Raw genomic sequence first — 17807 nt, 5'->3', positions numbered from 1 at the left:
AAATAAAATTTATTCTTACCACAGAAATCAATATGATATGAAAAACATTATTCATTTACAGGTAATTTCCTTTAAAAGATTATGTATTTCTCTTCACAAGGGTCTCTCTCACCAAACATGACATGAGACTTAAAACATAGTTTAGGCAACAAAGTTTTTTTTTTAATTTTCTGACTCTCAAAGAACTAAAAACCCAATAAATAAGCATGAAATTTATTTCAATACCAATGAGTCACTAACCCTTTTATTTTGCTATGTAATATCCTAATGAGATTGCAAATTAAAATTTCTTTGAATAAAATATAAGGAATGTATACTATACCAAATATCCTCTAAGCCAGGGATTCTTAACAATTTTTATGCCATGGACCCCTACGACAGTCCTGTGAACCCTACTCAGAATAATGTATTTAAATATATAAAATACAAAATGATTACAAAAGAAACCAATTATATTGTAACACACTCAAAGATATTAAAAATAAATTTGTGACAGTAATATATGCACTTCTTCATTAACCCATTAAATAATAAAACTATGCATTTCAAATATAAAAAAGTTAAACTCGTTTTTTTAAGACATCAGTGTGAAGGCTTTTGTTGCTTAGCTCGAATAAGAACACATTAAACTGTGGGGTCACTTTGACAAAGCAAAATGCATGTCATGTTGGACATCCAATCGCAGGGCTGTCCGATAGTTGGCCAGCTATGTGGCACGAATGAATGCAGACAGGAAGACTGCAATCACATTTGATCTAGTGCCAGGTCTAATAACTATCATAATTTTGAAGAAGTGACAATATGTTCCAAAATTTTTAAAATATGAAAATATCTATGATTTCTATTGGTGACAAAGTCACAGGTACTGCTAATACTATTGTGGTTTGTTACCTACATTCATAATTGAAGGAAATGCTAAATTTCAGTTAAAGATTAATAAAAACAATTATGTATTTTTCCCCCATCCAAATTCACAGACCCTCTGGAATCTATCCGTGGACCCCCCCCCACCCCCCCAGAGAGGTTCATGGACCCCAGGTAAAGAACCCCTGCTCTAAGCTGAATCACATAATTCATTGAATCAGAATGAGTACGCAAGTTACCTCAAGAACTGAAACATTCCAGCTGTGGTGACTGCTAGTCTACACAAGTCTATAACAGTTGAAAATCAGTATGATTTGATGTAACAAAGGAATAACTGTAAACGAAAAGAAAAATGTGCACATTTGTTCAAAATTAATAAAGTGAATCTAAGAATCCTTAACTTAAAATATAAAATGCAAAGATGTCAAATTTTAACTAAAAATGTTAAATGAATAATATGCTAGAAACACATACTAAAAAGACACTTCTAATACATGTACTCAGCCTGAAGAAAAATAACTACAGCATGCGAAATGCAGAGGGAAACTCAGCATATCAGGCAACATCTATGAAGGGAAATGAACAGTCAATATTTCCGGCCGAGACCTTTTATTGGGACTAGAAAGCACGAGAACAGAAACCAGAATTAAAATGGAAGGGGTTGGGGGAGGAGTGCATGCTGGCAGGTAGTAGGTGAGTCCAGAGAGAGGTGAAAGACAGGTGGGCAAGACGGGGGGGGGGGGGGGGTGCAAGGAAGCGATGTGAGATGCTGGGAAGTGATAGGTTAGAGGTAAAGGGCTGAAGAAAGAAGAATCTGATAGACGATGGAATAAAGGGAAAGAGGTAGAGAACCAAAGGCAAAGGTGTTCATTTTTCAAAGTGAATGCATTAGTAATCATGGTGCCTGAAATTTGTGCAGAAGTTGTGGCCAATGCATTACGATATAATGTCAGTGCGTGATGGGCCCCAAATGGTTTCATAGTTAAATTTCTCAATATTCTGACTTTAAATACATTTCACAGCACAAGGCAAATAAAGGCAAAAGGCCCAATCCAAAGCCTTGTCATGACACCTATGGCACAGGAAGCATCCATTCAATCCATCAAGTGCAACTGAGCAACTTCTATTATTCCCATCCCCCGGTCTTGTAGATCATGACTCAAGTGCTCATTCAGATAATAATTTTCGTTTAAAAATTTCTGCTTTATAGTCCCTTCAGGCAGTGAATCCCAAATAAGACACAAAAGACTGCAGATGCTGGAATATGGTGCAAGGAACAGGAACTAGAGGAACTAAGCAACTCAGGCAGCATTCTTGGAGGGAAATATCTCGAGTCAAGACCCTTCATCTGAACACAGTGAATTCCAGATCCACAGGACTGGTCATTATTTCCTTTAAGAGATCTTTATTTCTTCCAGTAGCCAATTTATATTCCTTAGTTACTGAGCATAACAAGCAATAATTGGGGTATGCCACTGGTCTCTCAAATCTGCACCACTATTTAATTAGGTAAAAACTAAACTTTTACCTCAGCTCTACTTTCCTCAATTCATTCCATCTTGCTTGATTCCCTTAATATTCAAAACTGTATTGATCTGAGTGCTTACTGTCCTTTAGAACAGAATTCTAAACATCTACTGTTCTGAATAAAGATAATTCTGTAAACCATGAATGAACAATTCCCCTAATTTTAATAATGTAAACACTGACTCTACAACCTTCAGCAAGGGAAAATGTTATTTCTGCATTGACCAAGCCAGGCCCTGTAAGAATCTTGCACATTTTAATGAGACTATTCATTTGATAAACTCTGTAGAATACCAGTCGAATCTGCTTCATCTTGCCTCATAGGACAATAGCTTCTCCTAATTTCTCTTTGCTAAACCAAGTAGGTCCTTCTAACTTGTTTTGTCTTCTCAGAATTTTTTGTAATCCGTTAAATCTCACTTGTTTGGCGCAAAGAAAACTCCAATCTCGGCACTCTTATAATTTTCCAATTCTGACAACATCTTTGTAATACACCTCTGCAACCTCTCGATCAAATGCTTCTGTTATAATGGCCAGAGGTTAGAGTTTAGACAATCTTAATATGAGCTTCCTGCTTTTATATACCATACCTATCCTATTAAGATCAAAAATCCCTGAAGCCATCTTATTTTACTTGCCAAGTAACACCTGGGAACATCCATGCCAAAATCTTAGTTCTCTATATACTTTAGTATTCTACATTTAATGAGTTATTTTTCACCTTATTTGTTCTTCATTGCAATTCTCCACTCCACCTAATCAATCCTTTGACATCTTACTACAGCCCAGAACTTTCTGCTTCACTGTCCACCACACTAAGCTTTATGATTATCAAAACGCAAGCAACATCTTTACAGTCAAGTTCAAGTTGTTAGTATTTCACTTAAAGCAAGGGACCGAGAAATGAACATTATATATAGCCCTATAATCACTAAAATTCTCATTGAGTATTACACTTACTTTCTCCCTATGAGCTCATTCAATTTGATCATTTCCACAGCAACTTTACAGATAAGAACCTAAGACATAGGAGAAGAATTAGGCTATTTGGCCCACTGAGTCTGCTCTGCCATTCAATCATGGATGATCCTTTTTTCTCCTCTTTAACCCCAGTTCCTGGCCTTCTCCCCGTAACCTTTGATGCCACGTCCAATCAAGAACCTATCAAGCTCTGCCTTAAATACACTCAACCACCTGGCCTCCACAGCTGCCTGTGGTAATAAATTCCACAAATTCACTATCCTATGGCTAAAGAAATTTCACCATAACTCTGTTTTAAATGGATTCCCCTCTATCCTGAGGCTGTGCCCTCATGTCCTAGATTCCCCCACCATGGGAAACATCCTTTCCACATCTCTGTCTAGGCCTTTCAACATTCAAAAGATTTCAATGAGATACCCCCTTATCCTTCTAAATTCCAGAGGGTACAGACCCAGAGCAAACATTCCTCATATGATAACCCTTTAGTTCCTGCAATCATCCCTGTGAAATTCCTTTGGACCCCCTCCAATGCCAGCAAGTATTTTCTAAGATGAGGGACCCAAAACTGTTCACAATACTCAAGGTGAAGCCTCGCCAGTGCCTGATAAAGCCTCAGCATCACATCCTGCTCTTGTATTCTAGACCTCTTGAAATTAATGTTAACATTGCATTTGCCTTCCTGACCACCAACTCCACCTGCAAGTTAACCTTTAGGGTGTTCTGCAAAAGGACTTCCAAGTCCCTTTGCATCACAGATTTGTGGATTTTCTCCCCATTTAGAAAATAGTCTGCACATTTATTTCTACTACCAAAGTGCATGACCATGCATTTTCCAACACTGTATTTCATTTGCCACTCTCTTGTCCATTCTTCTAATCTATCTAAATCCTTCTGCAACCTACCTTTTTCCTCAACACTATCTGCCCCTCCAGCGATCTTGGTATCATCTGCAAACTTGGCAACAAAGCCATCTATTCCATCATCGAAATCAGTGATATATAGCATAAAAAGCAGTCCCAACACCGACCCCTGTGGAACACCACTAGTCACTGGCAGCAAACCAGACAAGGATCCTTTTATTCCCACTTGTTGCTTCCTACCGATCAGCCAATGCTCTAACCACATTAGCAACTTTCCTGTAATACCATGGGCTCATTTGGTAAGCAGCCTCATGTGTGACGCCTTGTCAAAGGCCTTCTGAAAGTCCAAATATACTATATCCACTATATCCCCTTTATCTATCCTCTGTGTAATCTCCTCAAAGAATTCCAACAGGTTTGTCCAGCAAGATTTTATCTCAAAGAAACCGTGCTGACTTCGTCCTATCTTATCCAGTGTCACCAACTACTCTATAACCTCATCCTTAACAATTGACTCCAACATCTTCCCAATCACTGAGATCATGTGATATTTCATCTAAAGACTTAAAGTATAAACAAATTACAACAAAAATGTTACCATTTGTTACCTCAAAGTATTCATCAGAAATCATCTCCTCTTAACAAATCCACTAACTCTGTTGCCTGTCTTAATTTACTTGGATGTTTCAACATGCTGATTTACACCAGAAACTCTAACAATTTGACCAGCATAGATTATTTAGTCAGAAGGTTCTGTAGTTACTTTGCTAGACATTATTCATTCCAAATTACTTACAATTGCTCAGGGTATGTTTTCTCCCAGATCAGGCAAATTTACATAGTGACGGTTAGCAAAGTGGACCCTATCTCCCTTGCATCAGGTGAAAGAAGAAAAACTATTCCATGTTAAAATATCAACCACTAGATTATTCTGTACATAACAAATGTGTCAGAAGGTTTATCCCCTGGCTTTATGCAGTTGTTATAATACTTCCTTTAGAAAAATATAGATGTAAGTGGGGGACTATTGATTTGTGGGTCCCACAATAGTACCTATACTTTCAATAATCCAATAGTCCCCAATTAGCTGTGTAATAATCTAACTCATGAATAACAGGACTATATTTTAGCACATAAAATTACACCCAATGAAACATGTCTAAATAGATTTTTCTTTAAATAGTGAATGATGCTATGTGGTCCCTAATAAAAATGCATGAAGTGTACACACAGCTTTCAAACCAATAGTGCTACCACGAGACTTTTTTGTAAACATACACCAGAGGGTGCTGTTCCTCATTTCTGCTTCAGCATCAGGATTACTAATACTCTCACACTAGGAAACTTTGGAAGCTGAGCCAAACCAAGACAAATCACCAACGTAAGCCAAAGTACACATTGTTCTGGCATCAACTTTGAGATCCAGTATTTTATTTAATGGCAGGGAACGGTAATTAATATGTATTGTGGTGATTATAAGCTTATTTTCCAGAAAATCTTCATTTTCTCATATCCTGAGTCACACAAGAAACAGGACTCCTGCATTCCCTCAGCTCGTCAAGAGATTAAGTACTTGAGCTAATCATCACTCTGTATAGAATGACTTACCTCTAGAACCCACCAGGGTTGTGACAGGATTATGCAGTGGCCACACACTGCACGAACAGGGAAAAGAAATGCACTTGCTACTAGATGTGACACTATGGGCTTGGATTGGACTGCCACACAATTCGTATGACCTATTGAAGTTTTCTGTTTGAGTGCAAGAAAAATGAGAAACACTGTTCATACCCTTTAAAAGAAAATGCAGCTTCACCAAGTTTTTAGAGCTCAAGAAAAAGAATAGCTGAAGGGTTGGGGAAAATGCTTTCTTAATAAAATTCTACTTTAGATTTAATTAAGCGCGCGCACACACACACTTCTTAAACTTTACCATCTTCAAATTTGCTCTCGAGGTAATCAATGATCTGAGCAGATTCACAGATTATGTTGTCTCCATGTATTAACACAGGTACCTCTCCTGCTGGGTTCAAACGCATAAACCATGGTTCATTGTGCTCACTTAGTGGTAAGTTAACATCATACTCCTCACATTTTAGCCCCTTTTCTGCAATAACCAAACGAACCTGTAATACAAGAAAAAGGCACCATCAATACAAATCATTTTAATCTCTTTGTTTTCTGGCACAAAGCACTTACACTGTTCTTTGTTATACAGATCGACTCGATCGCTGCTTTCATCATACTAAACTAGTACACGTTAGCAGTCAAGTGATCTAAAAGGAAACATTTAAATATTAGCTTTATTTGTCACATGTATATTGAACCATCAAACGATACAGTGAAATGCATTGCTTGTGTCAAGTCCAATCAGCAAGATTGTGCTGTGCAGCCCACGTGTCACGTTTTTGTCACCAACATAGCATGCCCAGAACTTACTAAGCCTAACTCTTACATCTTTGGAATGTGGCAGGAAACCAGAGAAGCAGGAGGAACTGACGCAGTAACACTGTCTGTTAGTACAAACTCCTAACAGACAGCAGCACTGAACCCAAGTGAGTGATTATTGGTACTGGAAAGCAATGCAAGAACATTCAAAAATCAAGAAACCCAATTTTTAGGAAGCCATCATACTGAATTTGCCTCCAAAATCTTGTTTCTGAACACTATCAAACTCGCCACCCATCATCAAGTTCACTCTCAGGTTTCAGAGCCAAAATTCTTTCATAGTAGCTCTTCAGGTCCCAGGAACACAATGCCAATTTCCCTTCATAATGCCTGAACCCTGATTTAATATATTCTTGAACTGAAGGCTTGCCTTCTCCAATACTCCAGATCTGCATTCCCAACTCCATTAAGAACTCCATAGTTTGCATTTCCAACCACACAAAAAGGAACATTACCATCCTAATCAAAGTGAAACACCTTGCTGGAAGAACTCAAGAGGCTCAGACAGAATCCTTAGAGGGAAATGGACAGTCGACATTTTGAGGCCCTTCATCCAGAATGAAACAGGAGGGAGCAAACACCCAGTTTAAAGAGGTGAGGGGTAGGGTCAGGGAAAGAGCTAGCGAGGTGGATCTAGGTGAAGAGGGCTAACTGGCAAATGGAGGAGGGAAGTGTGGAAATAGCAAGTGTTGGAGATGATAGGTAGAGGCAACAAAGGGTGATGCAATCTGATAGGAAAGGAAGGTAGACCATGGAACCAAGTAAAGATAGAAGGGCAAATAGAAAGAATGTTGTGAGGGGTTGAGAGGGAAAGAGTGTAGGCAGATGCAGGAGGTGAGGAAAGGAACTGAGTGATGGGGACTGGTGTAGCAGTTGTATGTAGGAGGGACTGGAAAGAGAAAGGGTCAGAGAGGTGCAGGTTACCTGAAATTGGAGAATTCACTGTTCATTCCCTTGGGTTGTGGATTACTCAGACAGTTTATTAGATGTTATTCATGCAGTGTGTTTGGCCTCATTGGCAGTGGAGTCATCCAACGACAGTGACTGTCCCTTTCCCTTCTATAGATGCTGCCTGAACTACTGAGTTTTTCTGGTACTTTTGCAGTCTTTTATGTTTCAGTCACATGAACCTGGTCTTCAATTTCATTTTAAATGCTCCCACCCCACCCATGGCAGTGTGCAATCCCATCTAATTTATTTTCATAAGCGTCAGGTAATCTGGGCATTGCTGTCAAGACCAATTTTTACTGCCATTCTGGTTTCTTTTGAAACTATTCACATAAACACTGCAGACCAGGTAAAGATATTCCCAGAATTGAAGTTTACAAGTTCTAAGAATGTTACTCAATAATAATGTCAAATACTATGGAATATTGTGCAATTTGGAAGGTTACTTGACAATTGGGAATAAGTAAACATGCCTTCTGGCCATATTCTTCAGAGATCAAAGAGTTTTTAATGGAGCCTGTCAAAACAAGCTGAAATGCACCTTATAAATGATACAAACTGTAGCTGTACTGCTCTAGTGATAGAGAGAGAATGACTGCTTCAGACAGATAGAATGACAAACATAATTCTTCATCTTCAATAACTTCAACCTTCTAGTCTGCTGTCATAGCTGTACTCATGAAGAAAGGAGGAGAGCATTTTACCACACTCCTGCCTTTGCACTGAGTAGTCAGGCCAAACACGAGTGCAGACCTTACTCAACACACAATGAAACGCACAACCTTGCTCTACATCAAGAATATCTCCAGAAGTGACAGCTCGACTGCTTGAACCTCACGGCATCCCATCTGCTCACAAATAAATGAGGAATTTAAGGAAGCTTGCCTCAAGAACAAGGGAACTGTACAAGTAATCAACAAAACACAATGTGAGTACAGGATCATCTGTGGAGACTGCAACAAGAACTGCATCAGCTCTCAATTTGTTTATGGAAACACAAACTGGCAGTACACAGACATGATCCACCATTGCTGATCTCAGTACATGAAGACTGAGATTGGGACACCGCAGAGATTCTGTTGCAGGCAAACATGAAGCAGACAAGAATTTTTAGAAGCATGGTTCTCTTCTGTTAAATCTGTAATAAACATATCAAAACAGATGCCATCTATGAACCCCAAAGAGCAAAAGAAACATGAGCCAAAAGAATACAAAGGTCAACCGAAGGGGTTGACAGGACCAAGGCAGGCAAACAGGAGTCCGAATAAACATAAGCACTCCCAGAGAGAAATACCAACAACTGCCCTTTCAAGATGTCGCCTCCAATGTGGTGATGTCACCTCAAACGTCTGCAAGCTAATTACCAAGCTCAGCAAACACCAGAACTTCAAACTTTAGTACATCAGAAAGTTTTTGACAAAAGACCAATTGGCCCAACAAAGCTTGTCAAATTCCTATTCACATAGTGTGTTGAAATAATTATTGTTTAGATTTGGAAGTATCTAAAGATACGACTCCAACTACACAAAGACCAAAAGGCCATAAAATACAGGAGCAGAATTAGGCCATTTGGCCCACTGAGTCAGCTCCACCATTTCATCATGGCTGATCCAATTTTCATCTCAGCCCCAATCTCCTGTCTTCTCCCCATATCCCTTCGTGTCCTGGCCAATCAAGAATCTATCTTTGCCTTAAATATATATAAAGACTTGGCCTCCATAGCAGCTTGTGGCAAAGATTTCCACAGATTCAACATTCTCTGGCTAAAGAAATTCCTCCTAATCTCCACGCAAAAAGGACACCCCTCAGAGCTGTCCTCTGGTCTCAGACACTCCCTCCATAGGGAACATCCTCTCCACATCCACTCTATCAAGGCCTTTCAACATTCGATAGGTTTCAATTAGGTCAACCCTCATTCTTCTGAATTCCAGTGAATACAGGCCCAGTGCAATCACTCTTCATATGACAAGCCATTTAATCCTAGAATCATTTTCATGAACCTAGAGTTTCAGCACATCCTTTCTAAAATAAGGGGCCCAAAACTGCTCACAATACTCCAAGTGAGAACACATCAGTGCTTTATAAAATCTCATTTTTTTCTTCCTAATGACCTTAATTTCCTTCTGTTAGTTTTTAAAACCTTCTCAATCCTCTATCTTCCCACTAGTTTTGGCTTCCTTGCATGCCCCCCCCCCCCACCTTTTGCTTTTACTTTGGTTCTGACTTCACTTGTCAGCCACGGTAGTGTCCTCCTTCCAGTCGAAAATTTCTTATTTAGTATTGCACTTCCCTCATTTTTCACAGAAACTCTAGCCACTGCTGCTTTGCTGCCTTCCTGCTACTGTCCCTTTCCAGTTAACTTTGGCCAGTTCCCCTCTCATGCCACTGTAATTTCCTTTATTCCACTGAAATACCGACACATCAGAATTTAGTTTCTCCTTCTCAAATTTCAAAGTGAACTCGATCATATTGTGATCACTGTTCCTTAACCTTAAGCTCTCTTATCATCTCCGGATCATTGCACAACACCCAATCCAGCGCAGCCCATCCCCTAATAGGCTCAACAAAAAGCTGTTCTAAAAAGCCATCCCTCAGACATTCTACAAATTCTTGAGGTACAGTACTGACCTGGTTTTCCCAATCCATTTTCATGTTAAAATCTCCAACAATTATCATAACATTGCCCTTTTGACGTGCCTTTTCTAACTCATGCTGTAATCTGTAATCCACATCCAGGCTGCTGTTTGGAGGCCTGTATACAACTGCCATTAAGGTCCTTTTACCCTTGTCATTTAACTCAACCCATAGACTCTACACCTTCCGATCCTTTCTAATGATTTATTATTTATCATCATTGTGTATTTTTTTTAATACACAGGGCCACACCACCCTCTCTGCCTACTAACCGATCTTTGCGATACACTGTATATCCTTGGACATTCAGCTCCCAATGGCAGTCATCCTTTAGCCAAGTTTCAAAGATGGCCACAACAACATACTTGCCAATCTGTAGCTGAATTTCAACACAGTCATTTTATTTCTTATGCTGCGTACATTCAAATATAACATCTTCAGTCCAGTATTTGTTGCTTTCTGTTTTAACTGTACCACACCTCTATTGCTGTGTTACTCATCCCACTGGCTGTGATTATGCCTCATCTCCTGTCTCTCCTTTCTATCATCTCTGTTGCATGCTTTCTTTCATTTCTTCTACCAATGTGCATGACCATTCACTTCCCGACACTGTACTCCAACTGCCATTTTTTTGCCCATTCCCCTAATCTATCTGTTCTTCTGCAGCCTCTCTGCTTCCTCAAAACTACCTGCCCCTCCACCCTCTCTTCATATCGTCTGCAAACCTTGCAACAAAGCCATCAATTACATCATCCAAATCATTAACATATATCATAAAAAGAACTGATCCCAACACAGATTCCTGTGGACCACCACTAGTTACCGGCAGCCAACCAGCTTTATTCCTATGTGTTGCCTCCTGCCAATCAGCCCACTGCCTTATCCATGCTAGAATCTTTCCTCTATTACCATGAGCTCATAGCTTATTAAGCAGCCTCATGTGTGGCACCTTGTCAAAAACTTTCTGAAAACAACTAGGTAGTTTGCTCCAGGTGTCCAGAATTTACTGTGTAAAGAAATGCTTCCTGATGTTCGTCTGAAATCTCCCCTTAACCAGTCTCCACTTATGGCCTCATGTCCTCGATGATGGATTAATTTTGAAGTAGCAGCTGGCATCCACTTGACTTACACCCTTTTTACCAGGTCTACTTAGGCTAAAAAGATTTAATTCTTTCAATCTTTCAACCTGAGCTACCAATATTCACCACAATCCTAATCAGTGTAGTCAGACTACCGACAACATTGCCATTGTTACATACTATCATTTTGCCAATGAGAGCATGCCAGTGCTTTCCCATTTTTGGATAGGCAATAGGCAACATTCACATTACTGGAACACGCAAATAAAGGCACAGCTAAAGGCTGTGTCCAGTTTAAGAACACCTGACTTATGGTCACCCCTACTTAAAAATGAGGTCCCAGAATATTACCAAATTCAGAAGTCTGATGTAAATACTTAAATTTGCTCCTGTCAATGGCAGAACTAGTTGGCTCTCTCTTCACTTCTGGTAATTGTTCTTTCTCACCAGTCTTTGATGCTGTTCATTATATGACTGACAGTTACCACCTTAAGCAACTTTTGTGTATTTTAAGACTTGTGGACAAAACCAACTTAGGCATGTCTATTAGTAATAAACAGAACCCATTCCTTAAGCTGGGATAGCCTGTCACTCTAGAAAAGATGTCTTCAGTACTACAGACAGTATGTTGTTGGATTATAAACCAGTTAGCATAACTTTCAATAATTTCTACAAATCTTTATTGAACTAGGTTTAGTGCCCAGGACTGATTAAATGATGATATGTGAAACCCCCTGGTTTCCTTGGTTGCGCAAGTCTAGGGAATACACACTCCCATCCCACCAAACCCATGAGATTGAGACAGCTCTCCCACCCCAAACCCCAGTTTGTGTGGATGTTGTGTAATTTGCTACCGTTACAACTAAGTGCCAGGAAATAAGAGGCAGCACACTGCATCCAATTATAGGAATTACATTTATGAATCTTAACTTAAGGGTTAGTAAAGAAAAGAAAGGGGAAAAAAACAAAAAAGGGCTTATTATAATTAAACAGTCAACTATGCACAAGTTGGAGCTCAATTCTTCCAAAAGTCACACATGTTCACCGATCTTCAGTAGATCCCGGCACCTTGCTCCATCGAATCATGGTCCCCACCAGGTCGAATCCTATGATCGGTTCCCTCCTTCTCCCTTCATCTCCTGCCAAACACAAAAAAAAACAACCTTTGTGTCCCTCACAACCTCCCACCCTCCCCCAGTGTTTTCTTGAATCCTCTCCCAATTGGATGACCCACATTCCTCAGCATCCCTTATCTTCAATAATAACCAAACAAGGCTGAAAGCAGAACAGACTGCTAAAATGAAATAACTACAGCATCGCAGTAAAAATGTGAACCAGGGTGTTTCATATATTTGCTATGTGCTTGATAATCCTTTCTTCAGTCCCAGCAATCTGTTGTGGTGTCTAGTGGTCCCATTCCAGACATGATCAAGTTGGTCAGGACACTCTTGATGGTGCCTGGTAGAATGGGGGCAGGGAGCCTCACTTGCCTCAAACTCCTTAGGAGGTGGAGGCACTGCTGTGCTTTCCTGACTCAAGAGATGGCACTGAGGGACCAGGTGAGATCATCCATGATGTGCACTGATTCTTGGTGCTCCTGACTCTTTCCACTGTGTTGATGTACAGCAGGAAGTGTCAGCCTGCACCTTCCTGAATCCACAATCATCCCTTTAGTCTGGTCCACGTTGAGACTCAAGTTGTTGTGTTTGCACCAGTCCACTAGTCAATCTATCTCCTCTCTCTATGCAGACTGGCTGATGATGAGGCCAACCACTGTCAAGTCATCAGCAAACTTAATAATGTGGCAGGAGCTGGATCTAGCAGTACAGTCATGCATCAGCAGTGTGACCAACAGCGGCTGAACATATAGCCCTGGGGGGCACCAGGGCTCAACATGATGGAGCTAATGAGGTTGCTGCCAACACAGACCCTCTGAGATCTCTGTCAAGAAACCCAAGATCCAGTTATATAAAGAGGAATTGATACCCAACAAGGACAATTTACCTGATTGTATAGAACACCAAACTGTAGTCAATGAATAGATATAGACAATCAAGATCGCCCTTCATGGTTACAGCTGGAGGAAAATTCAGTAATGGGGTTTTCGTTAGCTTCTTTATTAGGAGCTCCTCTTCCCTTTTCGTTCTCCAGAATAGGTAGACAAGCTCTTAACCCTATTGTTAAACATACTTTAAAAATTTTGGTTTCAATTCCGTAGATTTTTTTAATTAAATGATTTTTTAATTTCTAGTAATATTTATTCTAACTTCTTTTTTAAACCATCAACTTTGGATAAGGCTTTTCTAACATAGAAAATTAAGGAAATAAAAACTTTTTTAGATCTGTTTTTACAAGACTGTTTAATATCTTTTTCACAGTTAATGGATAAATATGATATCTCCAATACACATTTTTTCAGGTATTTACAGGTTAGGAATTCCTTACTTCATTTTTTTACCAAATTACCCCTTGATCTGCTCTTCAAATTTGGCTTATGCTACTTTTCAGTTTAAACCTTTTCAAAAACGATTAATAGCTATCATTTATAAACAGTTAATGAATGCTCGCACATCGCCTAATGATAGGGTTCAACGCTCCTGGGAAGTAGAACTTCAACATTCACTCTCAGATAATCAATGGAGTAAAATTTATTATTTAGTTAATAATTCATCTATCTGTGCACGCCATATTTAAATTCAGTTTAAGATAGTACACAGGACCCATATGTCCAAAGATAAATTGGCGCATATTTTTCCTAATATATGCCCTATTTGTGATAGATGTAATGCAGAAGTGGCCACTCTAACCCATATGTTTTGGTCATGTGTAAGTTTAAATAATTTTTGGAGGGATGTGCTTGGAATATTACCTAAAGTTTTCGATATGGATGTTCAACCTAATCCACTTACAGCAATTTTTGGGATTTTCCCAGAGGAAGCAAGCAAAGTGTCTGCCTCCACCCAACATGTGATAGCTTTTTCAACTTTACTGGCGAGGAGAGCTATTTTGCTACACTGGAAAGAATCTAACTCACCCATTGTTTTCTATTGGCTCTCCTCCATCATGTCATGTTTAAGCTTGGAGAAAATTAGAAGCCGGACATTTGATACATCTTTTGATTTTGAACGTCTGGCGACCCTTTATTCAATATTTTCACATGATTTAATTTATCTTTATTTATTTAATTTTCTTTATTCTCTTTGGAGAATATCCCTGTCCAAGAAGGTTCGGAGATGACTGGAAGGATGCGTTTTTTTCTCTCTCTCTTTCTTTTTAAGTTTATCCTCATTTGGACTGCCCAATCTTTCTTTTTCTTTCTTTTTTTTCTTTCTCTCTTTTTTGTTTTAGTTTAGTTAGTGGGGTTTTTCTTTCTCTATCAATAAAATTTCCAATCTTTTTTTTTACAATTGCCATGAGGAGTTGTAATTTCTCTCTGACCATTGTATATATAACAGCATAATATATTACCTATTTGAGTTTGATATTATATGCTTTTTGTCTTTAATATTGCTGTTTATATGTCTTTTATATTATCTACTTGTTAAACTCCTCTTTCGATCTGTATTTGTATATTCTTTATTTGAAAATCAATAAAAAAGATTGAAAAATGAAATGAGAATTCAGATGTGGGCAGGATTTCCAGGTGGCCACCTATTTCAGTTTGACTTCCCATTCTACCATGTCTGTCCATTGACTCCTCTGCTGTCATAATGACACCACCCTCAGAGTGAAGTAGAAACATCTCAAATTCCATCTGGGTAGACTAATCATAAAGTTCTCTCATTTTTGGTAATTTCTCCCCCTCTTCCTTCTCTGTTTCATATTTCCCCATTCGGGTTCCCCTCTTAATCTTTCTCTCCTCTTCACCTACCCATCAGCTCCCTCTGTTGGCCCCCCTTTCCCTTTCTCCCCCCATGGTCCATTCTTCCCACCTATGAGATTCCTTCTACAGCAGGGGTTCTCAACCTGGGATCCACAGATCCCTAGTTAATGGTAAGGCTCCATGGCAATAAAAAGGTTGGGAACACCTGTTCTGTAGCCATTTCCCTCTTTCTCTCAGCTTCTCACTACATGCCCCTCCCCCACCCACCCCTCACCTGGTTTCACCTGCCAACTTGTACTCCTTCCCTTCTCCACACCTCCTTATTCTGGCTTCTTCCCTTTTCTTTTACAGTCCTGATGAAGACCCTCAGCCCAAAACACCAACTCTTTATTCCTTTCCAAAGATGCTACGTGATCTACTGAGTTCCTACAGCATTCTGCGTGATTCCCTGCCTCCAGCCGCCTGACCTGCTCAAAAGTATCCAATTTGGCATCATGATTGGGCCACACAATTCAAAGAAATGAGTCCACTCTTCTCTGGTGACCAAAGCTTCTAAGGGTAACCACAAGAACTGCATACAAGTCACTGAAAATCTTGCAATGAAAACACAATTGTCAATGAGTTGCAAAACAGACAGAAGATAGTTGATGCCCAGAGAATAAAAACCCTTTTAAAATATACATCTTCATTTAAGCTATTTAACTGCATATGCTAAACTGCAAACTTACCACTTATTTTGATTTTAGACACTCTAGCCCTCCATCAGCAAGATGGCAAAGAGTGGGAATAAAGGGGGCCTTTTCTGGTTGGTTGCTGGTGACTAGTCATCTTTTGCAGGGGTTTCTGTTTGTTCCACTACTTTTCATGTTATATGTTAATGACCTGCAATACAGAATTGATAGCTTTGTGGACACGAATGTGGATGATATTAAGATAGGTGGAAGGGCAGATAGTGTTGAAGAAGCAGAGTCTGTAGAAAGACTTGGACAGATTAGGGGAATGGACAAAGCAGCTGCAGATGGAATACAGTATTGGGAAGTGCATGGGCATGCACTTTGATAGAAAGAATAAAGGTGTAGAATACTTTTATGAAATCAGGGAGCAAGTTCAGAAATCAGAAGTACAAAGGGAATAAGGAATCCTTGTGCAGTATTCCCCAAAAGGCTAACTTAGCAGTAAAGAAAACAAATGCAATGCTAGCATTCATTTCTGAAAGATTCAAATATAAATCAAGGATGTAAGGCTGAGGCTTTATTAGGCATTGGTTAGACCATATTTTGAGTATTGTGAGCACACCTACAGAAGAACATGTTGGTATTAGAGAGGGGCCAGGGGAAATCTGGTCCCAGTATTAAACAGTTAATGAATGAGAAGCATTTATTAGCTCTGAGCCTGTACTTGCTGGAGCTTAGAAGAATGAGGGGCAGGAGGGAGAGATCATTGAAACCTACAAAACATTGAAAGAATGGATAGAATAGACATGGAACAAATATTTCCAATAGTGAGAGAGGGCAGTTATAGAATAGAAACACATATCTTTAGAACAAAGAAGTGAAGAAATCTCTTTAGCCAGAGGATGTGGACCACAGACAAACAATGCCTGTGGAGGCTAAGACATTGGGTATATTTAATTCTAGATTAGTAAGGGTGTCAAAAGTTACAGAGAAATAACATTGCAGATCCCCCATTAGTGAAAACATCTTGAAATCTACCCTATCGTACCTCCCTTTGGAATCAAAGGTTTTTCAATGAGATCACCACTTGTTCTGAATAATATAAAACCAACTTGTTTAGCTTTTCTGGACAATTCAAGAATTCAACTTAGGAATACAATACAATCCTATGATACAATATTCTTTTTTAAAACAATGGGACCAAACAGTGACTCGCCAAAATTAAAATTCCTCCAATGGAAGTTCGTACAACGTTGAGGACCGGTGAAAAGATCGTCACAGATGGATTTGTAAATATCAAACATTAAAACAATCACAACGAGCATCATCTCAAGCCTCCATTCAACCAACCATTTGAAAGCCCAGCAATATTGGACACCCACTCCCCATCTCATCCACCTCCACAAGCCCCGTCCTCCCCTCCAACCCGGCCCACACCCCCTCGCCACACCCTCCTCTCCCATCCCCTTCCAACATCCACTCACTCCGCACCAACTCACTTTCTGTGAACAAAAAGACTGCGACCAGTGGTACAGAACCAGTTTGATGCGAGTGTTCTCGCATTTTAAAGCGATGGGCTGGGACGCGTCGCCCTGCTCCTGGCCCCGCACCTCCACATCCCTGCCGACTTCCTCGGTGCCAACCTGCCCGAAATCCGCCATTGCCTCCCTGCTCACCTCTGCGCCTGCACCGTTTTCCCGTGGATTCTGGGAAACCGACCACCTTGCGTCATGCTCTTAGCGATGAAACTACAATTCCCATGGTGCACTGTGGTGGTCCCTTCAATCCAAAATTTGCGGAGAGGTTGCGGATTGAAAGGTGCGGTGGTGTCCATCCAATATTTCATAATTAGAGAATACGCAAATCATTCAATTTCTAGTTCCAAGGGATGGGTCCTCTGAGTTCATATGTTTTGTTGACTGCCAGTTCCCCCCTCCCCCAAACCCTGATAATTTTCAGTAATAAATCA

General features: G+C 39.8%; 1 protein-coding gene across 3 annotated transcripts in view; it reads right to left on the bottom strand.

The window, feature by feature from the left end:
• Positions 1-17531, bottom strand: part of LOC132401175 (ganglioside-induced differentiation-associated protein 1-like) — a 34807-nt gene extending 17276 nt beyond the window's left edge. The window contains exons 1-4 of one of the 3 annotated variants that reach the window (XR_009514512.1): positions 17338-17531; positions 6166-6358; positions 5841-5984; positions 323-1198 (exon numbers count right to left, since the gene is read on the bottom strand). Coding sequence is in view for 1 of the 3 variants with exons in the window: in XM_059983122.1 (XP_059839105.1) it covers positions 1143-1198; positions 5841-5984; positions 6166-6358; positions 17338-17499 (555 nt within the window). In the remaining 2 variants the exon portion in view is untranslated. Of the gene's footprint in view, positions 1-322; positions 6359-17337 lie in introns of all 3 variants that reach the window. The other 2 variants (XM_059983122.1, XM_059983106.1) reach the window with 2 other exon arrangements.
• Positions 17532-17807: the final 276 nt, after the last annotated feature.

The sequence above is a fragment of the Hypanus sabinus genome, chromosome 1 (genome assembly GCF_030144855.1).
Source record: "Hypanus sabinus isolate sHypSab1 chromosome 1, sHypSab1.hap1, whole genome shotgun sequence".
Lineage (NCBI taxonomy): Eukaryota > Metazoa > Chordata > Chondrichthyes > Myliobatiformes > Dasyatidae > Hypanus > Hypanus sabinus.
The sequence above is the reverse complement of the archived record's forward strand: the minus strand, read 5'-3'. Positions and strand labels throughout refer to the sequence as shown.